Genomic DNA, 12,970 nt, shown 5'->3' with positions numbered 1-12,970 from the left:
GGTGGTGGTAGTGTGATGGTCTGGGGTTGTTTTGCTGCTTCAGGACCTGGAAGGCTTGCTGTGATAGATGGAACCATGAATTCTACTGTCTACCAAAAAATCCTGAAGGAGAATGTCCGGCCATCTGTTCGTCAACTCAAGCTGAAGCGATCTTGGGTGCTGCAACAGGACAATGACCCAAAACACACCAGCAAATCCTCCTCTGAATGGCTGAAGAAAAACAAAATGAAGACTTTGGAGTGGCCTAGTCAAAGTCCTGACCTGAATCCAATTGAGATGCTATGGCATGACCTTAAAAAGGCGGTTCATGCTAGAAAACCCTCAAATAAAGCTGAATTACAACAATTTTGCAAAGATGAGTGGGCCAAAATTCCTCTGTAAAAGACTCATTGCAAGTTATCGCAAACGCTTGATTGCAGTTATTGCTGCTAAGGGTGGCCCCAACCAGTTATTAGGTTCAGGGGGCAATTACTTTTTCACACAGGGCCATGTAGGTTTGGATTTTTTTTTCTCCCTAAATAATAAAAACCACCATTTACAAACTGCATTTTGTGTTTACTTGTGTTATATTTGACTAATGGTTAAATGTGTTTGATGATCAGAAACATTTTGTGTGACAAACATGCAAAAGAATAAGAAATCAGGAAGGGGGCAAATAGTTTTTCACACCACTGTATAATAATTATATGTGGAATGTGTAAGTGCCTTTGCAGGTTATAATGAAAACATGATTCTTGTCTTGGTCTAAAGGTGAAATGGTGACATCTTATAACACTCTTAAGACCACATGGGCTAATTTAAAGTCTTATATTTTAATAAATCCTACACAGGTTCTCTTACATGCAAGTTCATGCATTACTAAGACTGTGTTTAAAAATATTGGGACACAAAGCATCAATCAATATACTGCCCATTTCAAGTAATCAAAAAAACTGGGACCAATTAAAGTTATGAACTATATAATACTTGGCATTGGGTTACATACAAGTCGGCACAAAACAGCTACATCACGCCTACGGTCTGCTGTCATCACCCAAAACTTGTTGTGCTCTTTTGAGATGCTTTATAAAGACTTAACATCTGATCATTTTCAGTTATGATTTGTTTTGTGGGGATTCTTAGTTTATTTTCTTTTTCAGGGACTGAAATGAATGGTTAATTGGATTTTACCAAAATATTGACTTAATGAGCTTAAAACAATCTATTACCTCCCTCCAAAATTAATGGATGAGTTCTGCTGCTGAAATTATTGTTAAATTACCAACAAAGATCAGACAGATCCAGCAATATACTGTATGCTATGCTATGGCTCTGCCTCCACTGTGTTTCACTGATGGAGTGGAATGTTTAATTTATTGTTTATATGCCCTTCTTGCAATCACCTTTGTGAAGGTTTCAATTTATCTCCTGATTTTTGAACTACTGTATTCTCATTCATGTCTAACTTTTTTTAGCATTTCCAACCTGACTATTTTTTTGTTTTAATTGTGATGAGGGATTTATACAGTAATTCTGCTGCCAGTCTTCTGCCAATGGTAGTATGTATTACCTTAATCCCTAAACTATGGACAATTTTGACAACTTAACAAATGTTTAGGATTTTTTTCTATAATGAAACTGCAGTTGTCTTACTCATAAACCAAACTGGTCTTTGTCAAGTATGTCACAGTTTCTTTCTTTCTTTAAAATAATTCAAATTGTTATTTTTTTTTTTCTATGCCCAATTTGCATGGTAAGGTTCTGACTGAATTCTTCTCCTTAAGCATCTAAATTATATGATTTTCCTTAATGGGTAGGTACTAGCTTTGCAGTTCCATATATAGGTACACCAGCTCCAAAGGCAACACCAAAAAGAAGTACAAAGACTATATTCAGTACTACACATTCATAACTTTATGTATGCACAATTAGTGGAACTAGAAACATCTAAATTGAGACAATTTCCCAATCAAGATATTAATGGAAAGAAGGGTATGTATAAAACTGTGTTTTATAAAAACATGACTCTCCATGGGTCACCAAAAATGTTGACAAGTAGAAAGTACCTAAGCATAGTGATGCTGGGTTGCGATTATAGCGTTATGAAACCCTCCTAAGACACCCAGAGGGATCTATGGTATTACCCAGTTGATTATGACAACTGCCATCACCAAGGAATGCACATAAAATGGTATATGCAGCTTAAACAACTGAGGCTGTCATATACTGAAATTGTGTCAAATTCAGCAAAGTCTCCTGCCCTTCAGATGAAGTCTGAAACTTCTATATTTACAAAACAATCTGGATAACACTTCCAAATGGCACACTGTTAGATGAATGAGTGTACTGGTGCAGATGCAGTCGCATTGGAAAAATAGTCACTTATATTTATGTTAGGTACAATTTGTTCAAAGAATGATATTATTAAGTGTTTCTGCTATCAGTTTAATGATATTCTGCAGCAAGTCTACCTAATGCAACTTTTCAACAGGGCACATGGTACCCATCTTCTCTAAATATCTTCATGGGTTCAGTATTCTTCTGTGGCCAGTTGTATCCCAGACATGTCTCTGGCTAGCTTGTATAAGACATTCTAGGTCACCAACTACACTCCGCAACATACTTGGACAATGGCATAATTGCAAGAGTTTTTATCCTGAACTTGTATGGACTGAACTACTGGAATCCCCATGAAAAAAGATAGAAAAATAATCTAGATATTAGAATTGTATCATTTACTGCACTATAAAAGTGACTTCAGACATGTAACTTTGAGAAATGGCAATCACTTTTCCATAGAAGTGTGAAAGCTTCACAGATCAACATGGTGACTAAACATGAATTATAACTATGGCTGAAGGAAAACCAGGAACCTAGACAAACAAGACACATACAATATATTCTGTGGGACAATATAAGCAAACCTATTACCCCAATCTGTAAAATGCCATACAAAATGTCCATAAAAGTTTATTTACCAATAGGGACAAATGTGTCAGTTTGACCAAAGGTACAGATATATTCTGTTCATTATTATGCTCAACAAAACATACATTTGCACCTCAGTCATGAAAAACACTGAAACACTTATTTAAATTATTTGAAAAAAATCTAAATGAACACAAGACAAAATCCTCAATGGGCCTTATTATTACTCAATTCTTAGAAAGATATACAACTACCATTTTAACATTCTTTCATAGTCATATTGCTTTCAAAATAATGTTCAATCAACAAGCCATTCTATGTTGTAAGCAAAATAGTACAGGGGACAGAGGCAAACAAAGAGTAACAATCAGTGTTGCCCCTTGTCAAACTGGGGCCCCAAGTGTATATTCTTGGTACCCCCCCCCCAATCCCTATCTGAATCCACTAATTAGTATTTCTTATCACAGCTGTAATTAGAACAATATATAAATAAATAATAAATAAAGCAGCACACATCACAAACATAACTATAACATCTAATTTCAAATTTAAAATTACTTAAATAAAATAATCAAAACTTTAAAATGAATGTTTAGAGCCTTCTTCAGTCTCTCTGTTGCATATTACTAAAGCACACAACTCAATTTTCTGAAGGGCAAAGTCATCTATGAGGTCATCACACTACTGCTTCTGTGCAAGGTCTGAGTTGAAGCTGATGATAGCCAAGTTGCTCATACATTCTTGTGTCAAGGATGACCTCAAGTATGTCTTAATGAGCTTACTATTTGAAATACTGGTAACTGGCAAAGTTGCTATAATCTGAGGGTGACCCATAAATTTGGACTTCAATGATATTTAATTGCAATGACATAAAAATTCATTTCTTTCCTTTATAAATGAAGACCTAATGAGTAATAATAATAATTATTATAATAATAATAATGTTCTGGGATATTACTGTGCAGGTATTCTTTGTTACTTGATATAGCCAAATGTATGACATGTAATACAACAACCTCAAAAACAACAACTTTTATACTACTACAACTAATAATAAGAAGAAGAAGCAGCAGCATATAGAATACAACAACTACTGATACTAATATATAAGCATAGTCAAGTAAATCAAGAGACAAAAATATGTATTGCAATTGGCTGTCCTGCAGAGCTCCTGAACTGTGGAGGTCTGCGAACCACCAGTATCGGTCCTCTCCTCGCTGGCTCTGCTCACAGTAAAAATTGTTTTCACAGGACAATGAGAATCAATTTCATACAAAATACTATTACTAAAACAAAAAAAACATACAGCAGCATGAAGAACTAACCTGCTGAGTCCGCGGCTTATAAGGGGAACTGTTTTCTAAATCAGCTAAAATGCTGGTTAGAGAGTCAATCTCAGCATCCAAACTGGATCTCCTTTCATCCAAGGTTTTTTCCGGTATCTTGACCTAAAAAAATAAAACATGAGAAAAAGGAGTCAAATTGTCCACTGCAAAAGTAAAATATATATAAATGTGACTCAGCAATGGATAACATGCAAGAAGCCAGACTATTAAAAGTACTATTAAATGGCAGAAGGGCAGAATTAAGTTTTTGACATTGATATAACAATATATACATACACACACATATATATACTGTATATATCCTTATAAATAATTTGATAGTATCCGTATGTATGGTGTTCGCGTCAATACCTTGAATCAATACAAGTTAGAACCATGCAATGGGACTCTGCCTCTGTAGTTAGATGATATGATTGGCTAAGAATGTTCGAATGCTACAGTGACGCCGCTGGACGGCCGAGTATAGTAAGTCGGTGTTGGTTCAAGCAGATAACAGTAAGTTCGGTTGGTTGTGGTACAGAAAGTAGAGCTGCAGATGAGGATCTGAGTGAGCGAGAGGGTTGTCAGTCTGTTGGAGATCAGTGAGGCTGTGGAGAGCTTTAAATGTTAAGAGCAGTATTTAGTATTGTATTCTGAAGTTAACAGGGAGCCTGTGAAGTTGAGAGAGAATAGGTGTAATATGTTCAGTGGATTTACAACAGCAGGATATTATCCTGGCAGCAGAATTTTGAAGAAGTTCTAAGCGATGGATAAGTTTTTGTGGGATGCCAGATAGAATACCATTACGGTAATCTATATGTGAGGTGACTCAGGCATTAATCAATACTTCAGTACTGTGCTGCGTAAGAAGTCTAGAAATGTTTTCAGAGATGGAAGAAGACAGTCCGCGAAATGTTACTTATAGTATTATTTAAAAATTGCCTTTATTATTGTATATTGTATAATTATTGGATATTAATAATTACATTTAAATGATTCGCCAAAATCTGTTGTATGTAAATGATACAGTTTTAAACGTTATTGTTTTTTCATCAGAAAACCCAGTTTCCACGTCTACATGTATTAGTTTAAATGGCACTTTTACCACTCGCAATAGGATGGACACGCCGACGTATCGTGTCGACAGGGCAACACAGTGAATGCAGCGTCTATCTATATATGTCTATGATTTGTTCGCTTTCCGACGTAGTGTAAATAAAGTAAATTCATCTCACTGTGGTGCGTATTCCGTACGTAATACTACGTAACACATTATAATAATTCTGCGTTACACGAATATACCCATGCCTCCGAAAAAAAGACGTACAATTCCACGGTCCACTTCAGATGCCAGAGAAAAGTCTATTTCAAGGGCGTCTCAAACGCCACAGCAGACACAATCCAAAGTAGACGAACTTTGGAATAAAATGTGAATCAGAAAACTGTTTGTTCTATTTCTTTCATTTGGGAAATTCACCAGTTATAGATTCCCGGGCAACGCCGGGTACTCCTGCTACTGTATGTGTGTGTGTGTATATATTATATATATATATATATATATATATATATACACACACACACATATATACTGTGTGCACAATTATTAGGCAAGTGAGTATTTTGACCATATCATCATTTTTATTTATGTATTCCTACTCTAAGCTGTATAAACTTGAACACTTTTTGGATTTAAGCATATCAGGTGATGTGTATTTGTGTAATGAGGGAGGGTGTGGCCTAAGGAGATCAACACTCTATATCAAGGTGTGCAAAATTATTAGGCAGCTTCTTTTCCCTAGACAAAATGAGCCAAAAAAGAGATTTAACTGACACTAAAAAGTCAAAAATTGTAAAAAGTTTTCAGGGGGATGCAGCACTCTTGAAATTGTTTAGATATTGGGTTGTGATCACAGAACCATCAAACGTTTTGTTGAAAATAGTCAACAGGGCCACAAGAAACATGTTGGGGGAAAAAAAAAGAAGTAAATTAACTGCAAAAGATTTGAGAAGAATCAAACGTGAAATTACCAGGAACCCATTATCCTCCAGTGCTGTCATACTCCAGAACTGCAACCTACATGGAGTACCCAGAAGTACAAGGTGTTCAGTGCTCAGAGACATGGCCAAGGTAAGGAATGCTGAAACCCAACCACCACTGAAAAAGACACATAAGTTGAAACGTCAAGACTGGGCCAAGAAATATCTGAAGACGGATTTTTCAAAGGTTTTATGGACTGATGAGATGAGAGTGACTCTTGACTGAGCAGAGGAATGGGCCCATGGCTGGATCAGTAATGGGCACAGAGCTCCACCTCGACTCAGACACCAGTAAGATGAAGGTGGGGTACTGGTATGGTCTGGTATTATTAAAGATGATCTAGTTGGACCTTTTCGGGATTAAAATGGACTAAAAATCAACTCCCAAACCTACTGCCAGTTTTCAGAAGACAAAGACACTTTATTCAAGCAGAGGTAAAAAAAAAGTCTATCTTTCTAGAAGACCATGATTTTTATGCAGGACAATGCTCCATCACATGCAATGAAGTACTCCACTGCGTGGCTAGCCAGTAAAGGCCTTAACACTAGAATTACCAGAGCCTACGAAAAAACTCATAGATCCGGCCCACCTTAAATCGCTTCTTAAAACCGTTCTCAACTCTCCGCCAGCGTCTTTTGTCATCTAAATGTACTGATAAAGACATGTTGCCAGCAGCCGGCTATTCCATCCCCCCAACGACTTAGAACGTAAACAAGCTTTTCCCAGCTCATGCCTTGATTGATTATCTGGGAGTGAAGTGGAGTTTTAGAGTAGAAATAATAGATTGTTATTTGGAACACACGCATTTCATATGTGTTGCATTTCTACAGCAATCTGTGTAAACGCATTGTTAAAACAGAAACTTTTTATATATTCTAGTAGTAAATGACAAAATGTAGGCATAAACTATATAATGTATGAAGCCTGAAGTCCAAATATCAAAGAAACACTTTCACAAAAGGTACAAAAAAAAAGCCACCGCCAAAAAAAGCCGCCTTAGTGTGTGACATTGACACGCATTAGCTATCACTGCTTCCGTGGCGCAACAGTATCAGTCGCTGACTGGGAATCAGAAGGTCATGAGTTCGATCCTGCACAACTCCCTTTTGAGAAGTGTTCTTATTTTCACTATTTTAGAATAAAAAGATACATTTGATTTCAGTCTGTAACAGCCGGTGTAATTTATGATATTTGTAAAGGTTAGCTTTATTTTTTTTTAATTCATTTTTCATTGTCTCAGTCGCGTTCAGGATCCTTTCCTACCCCATCTGACACGGCTGTTTTCTCATAAAGACTCGCTGTACTTCTGCAGTGTATCACGATACATACGACCGCGTGTTTTTTTCCCCCAATATTGCCAGTCCCCACGTGTTGCTGTATGCTGTTTCTTTTGTACTCCAGGACATGCAGAGGAAAGCATAGTAAAGAGCAGTAACTTCAGTGCTATATGCAATCATCAGACACTCCCCATCTGATACTGCTGTTTTCACATAAAGATGCGCTAAAGCTCTGCAGTGTACTTGTGGCTGCATTGTCGTACCAATGCTTGCGAACTGAAGTGTCTGCATGCACTTTTCGTGGCATTACACGTGTATTTTTTGAGTATGCCCATGTAGCTCAAACACAGGAACATATGTTGATGTAAAAGTATAACAAAACAAGTGCACATTTATTCAAGACTATAACCGAAGAAAACATAAAGCAAGTTACAGTAGGCAGTTGATATGACAGCTTGCGTGGTGGAATGCTAAGAACTGCTGATTTCCATTCCGTGCTATATAACTGTTAACATTTGAATCTGATGATTGCATATAGCGCTGTCTTATTCAGTGTGCGCAAGAACATGCAGGTGGCCAGTTGCTGAGTGCTACAACGCACATTTTAAAAAAAGAAAGAGACAAATATATGTGACGTTTTGAAGAAATCATTTTATGACGCGAATAGTACCAATCAGAAAACATCGTCGAAGTAATGCAATATTATTTGAAAACGAACAGCATCAGATCGGATGTGAACTTATACTGGCGCTGTTTGAGTCAGATCAGAAGCTGAATAAGCTGAAAAAGCTCCTGTTCTGACTCTAAGTAAAAAAGCATGAATTAATCAACAGAAATAACCGCGATTGACATTTTAAACTTAACGACTTAAAGTGCATACCAATTTAATAAATTTAATGTCCGTTTGAGGAAAAAAAAAACCACTTTCTTCAAAGCTGAGAATCGAACTCACGTCTCTGTAGCACGGTAGGGTAGCTGTGCTCCAAGTCAGCAAACCGTAGCGTTAAACCATGGAAGCTGTTGTATCATCCTTGAACCTTTTGTGAAAGTGTTTATTTGATGTTTGGACTTCAGGCTTCACATATTCTATAGTTTATGCCTACATTTTGTAATATTTATTACTAAAATATGAAAATGTTTCTGTTTTAGCAATGTGTTTACACAGATTACTGTAGAAACGGAACACACATGAAATGCGTGTATTCCAAATAACGATCTATTATTTCCATTCTAAAACTCCAGCAGTTTACTCACTCCCAGATAATTATAATCAAACAAGGCATGAGCTGGGAAAACTTAGTGAACGTTCTGCGACGGTGGGGGATGGAACAGCCGGCTACTTGCTGCTCGTCTTAATCAGCACATTTAGAAGACAAAAGAGAGGTGAGAACGGTTTTAAGGTGGGCCGGATCTACGAGTTTTTTCGTAGACTCTGGTAATTCTAGTGTTAAGTTAGAGAATTAGGACTGCAGTATTCATACACTAAAGATAAAAGAAAAATGACATCGCCCCCTTTCTCACCTGACCTAAAGCCCTTCTTAAACGGCACATTTACGGAGAAGGAAAACAGAACACCTCTCTGAACAGCGTCTGGGAGAGGCTGTGGTTGCTGCTGCACAAAAAGTTGTCAACAGATCAAGAAACTGACAGACTCCATAAAGGAAAGGCTTATGACTGTTATTGAAAAGAAGGATGGCTATATTAGTCATTGATTTTTTTTTTTTTTTTGAAATGTCAGAAATGTTTATTTGTAAATTTTGAGTTGTTTATTATTCTCACTTTAACAGATGAAAACAAACAAGTGAGATGGGAAAATTTTTGTTTCTCCTTGAGATGTATAATAATTCTGCACACTAATGGTTACCTAATAATTGTGCACCCATACAGTATGTATTCCCCTGAGAATGTTCATACTTACATTTCCTTTGTAAAACATTCAAGTTACAGGTTTATTAACATTTTGGATTGACTGATCGCACTGTATTTGTTCCATATTAAAATGAATCCTCAAAAATACAACTTGCTTATAATTGTGCACACAGTGCATATATATATATATATAAATATATATAAATATATATATATATATATAAATATATATATATATATAAATATATATAATATATATATATATATATATAAATATATATATATATATATATATATATATATAAATATATATATATAATATATATATATATATATATATATATATATATATAAATATATATATATATATATATAAATATATATATATATATATAAATATATATATATATATATATATATATATATATATATATATATATATATATAAATATATATATATATATATATATATATATATATATATAATATATATATATATATAATATATATAAATATATAAATATATAATATATATATATAAATATATATAAATATAATATATATATAAATATATATAAATATATATATATATAATATATAATATATATATATATATAATATATATAATATATATATATATATATATATATATATATATTATATATATAAATAAATATAAAAATATATATATATATATATATATAATATATATATATATATAAAATATATATATATATATATATATATAAATATATATATATATATATATATATAATATATATATAAATATTATATAAATATATATAAATATATATATAAATATAAATATATATATATAATATTATATATATATTATATATATATATATATATAATATATATATATATATATATATAAATATATAAATATATATAAATATATATAAAATAAATTATATATATAAAATATATATTTATAAATATATATATATAAATATATACTGTATACATACATATACACATATATACATACACATATATACAGTTAGGTCCATAGATATTTTTTTAACACAATCCCTTCATTTCAGGGGCTCAAAAGTAATGTCTTTCGTTATGTCATTATCAATTAAGCAGATAAAAGGTCTGGAGTTGATTTGAGGTGTGGTGCTTGCATGTGGAAGATTTTGCTGTGAACAGACAGCATGCGGTCAAAGGAGCACTCCATGCAGGTGAAAGAAGCCATCCTTAAGCTGCGAAAACAGAAAAAACCCATCCGAGAAATTGCTACAATATTACGAGTGGCAAAATCTACAGTTTGATACATCCTGAGAAAGAAAGCAAGCACTGGTGAACTCAGCAACGCAAAAAGACCTGGACGTCCACGGAAGACAACAGTGGTGGATGATCGCAAAATCATTTCCATGGTGAAGAGAAACCCCTTCACAATAGCCAACCAAGTGAACAACACTCTCAAGGGGGTAGCTGTATCAATATCCAAGTCTACCATAAAGAGAAGACTGCATGAAAGTAAATACAGAGGGTGCACTGCAAGGTGCAAGCCACTCATAAGCCTCAAGAATGGAAAGGCTAGATTGGACTTTGCTAAAGAGCATCTAAAAAGCCAGCACAGTTCTAGAAATACATTCTTTGGAGAGATGAAACCAAGATCAACCTCTACCAGAATGATGGCAAGAAAAAAGTATGGAGAAGGCGTGGAACAGCTCATTATCCAAAGCATACCACATCATCTGTAAAACACGGTGGAGGCAGTGTGATGGCTTGGGTGTGCATGGCTGCCAGTGGCACTGGGACATTAGTATTTATTGATAATGTGACATAGCACAGAAGCAGCCGAATGAATTCTGAGGTGTTCAGAGACATACGGTCTGCTCAAATCCAGCTAAATGCAGTCAAATTGATTGGGCGGCGTTTCATGATAGAGATGGACAATGACTCAAAACATACAGCCAAAGCAACCCAGGGGTTTATTAAAGCAAAGAAGTGGAAAATTCTTGAATGGCAAAGTCAGTCACCTGATCTTAACCCAAATGAGCATGCATTTCACTTGTTGAAGACTAAACTTCAGACAGAAAGGCCCACAAACAAACAGCAACTGAAAGCTGCTGTAGTAAAGGCCTGGCAGAGCATTAAAGAGGAGGAAACCCAGCATCTGGTGATGTCCATGAGACTTCAGGCTGTCATTGCCAGCAAAGGGTTTTCAACCAAGTATTAGAAATGAACATTTTATTTCCAGTTATTTAATTTCTCCAATTACTTTTGAGCCCCTGAAATGAAGGGAATATGTTTAAAAATGCTTTAGTTGCCTCACATTTTTATGCAATCATTTTGTTCACCCCACTGAATTAAAGCTGAAAGTCTGCACTTCAACTGCATCTTAGTTGTTTCATTTAAAATTCATTGTGGCAATGTACAGAACCAAAATTAGAAAAAAAGTTGTCTCTGACCAAATATTTATGGACCTAACTGTATATATATATATATATATATATATATATATATATATATAGATATATATACACATAAAGGAGAGTTGGGATCCGAGAGACTGTGTTTGTGGAGGTATGGAGAGTTAAGGCGGGTGTTGGAGTCACGTGATCATCTCCCCTCCCATTCACCTCATTTCACTCACTTCATTTCGCTCTGAGCTGAGCTCCGCAGCTGGCGCAGTCTTGCCGTTCTTTTCCCTTAGTGTTTAGTCCTTTCTCCTTTACTGATTTACTGTTTAGCAGACGCGCTACTTACTGAATAGTATTTTTTCCTTTAGTGTTTCTTAGTGTTTAGTAGATGCGGTGTCCGAAAGGAGAGTTGGGATCCGAGAGACTGTCTTTGTGTGTTTGTGGAGGGATGGAGAGTTAAGGGGGGTGGGGGAGTCATATGATCATCTCCCCTCCCATTCACCTCATTTCATTCACTTCATTTCGTTCTGAGCTGAGCTCCGCAGCTGACGTGGTCTTGCCGTTCTTGATTTGCTTTCATATGGCCAACTATACATTGCATGCTCAAGAGTAAGCTCAGCGCACAGCTTGGTCATATTACAACCGGAGGGGCGAACTGACAACATGGTATACAAAGAGATCCTTAATAAATAATTATTGGTATATTTTCCCTCAGTTTATTATTTAAAATTTTAAAGCAGTACTTCGCCGCTGGGAAGCGCGGGTATTTTGATATAGATCAAAATATATTGCGTCATCACGCCTCCCACGTAAGCACGTGAACTGACCCGCTGCCGTTTGCAATGCTATATTCGCGAGATACAAGTTTAATGAGAAGACACTTTTAACTGCCGGGTCTTAGCTAACATTAAATAAACCCGTGGACATCGCAACATCACACAAGAGAGTGGCTCACGTGAAGTGACTAAACGCAGCAGGAGTGATCACTTCGATGAATCAAACCTGTTCAAAAAACAAATAACACAATTGATAAGGTACGAACAGAATATGAAACCGATTGTGGATTTGTGTACAGCCACTGAAACTTTGTGACGGCACGAGACTTCAGGTCAAGTGTCTGCAAAACAACCTCATTGAGGCAACTATTTTTACTGCCGGT

General features: G+C 35.3%; 1 protein-coding gene across 2 annotated transcripts in view; it reads right to left on the bottom strand.

Annotated features, from left to right (window-relative positions):
- Window positions 1-12,970, bottom strand: part of lpp (LIM domain containing preferred translocation partner in lipoma) — a 538,541-nt gene that overhangs the window by 239,546 nt on the left and 286,025 nt on the right. For both annotated transcript variants that reach the window (XM_051922238.1, XM_051922237.1), the window contains one exon: window positions 4,233-4,355. In XM_051922238.1, coding sequence (XP_051778198.1) covers window positions 4,233-4,355 — 123 coding nt within the window. The remainder of the gene's footprint in view (window positions 1-4,232; window positions 4,356-12,970) is intronic.

Source organism: Erpetoichthys calabaricus, chromosome 2 (assembly GCF_900747795.2).
Source record: "Erpetoichthys calabaricus chromosome 2, fErpCal1.3, whole genome shotgun sequence".
In the NCBI taxonomy this organism is placed as follows: domain Eukaryota; kingdom Metazoa; phylum Chordata; class Cladistia; order Polypteriformes; family Polypteridae; genus Erpetoichthys; species Erpetoichthys calabaricus.
Note: the sequence above shows the minus strand (reverse complement) of the source record. Positions and strands in the feature narration are given on the sequence as shown.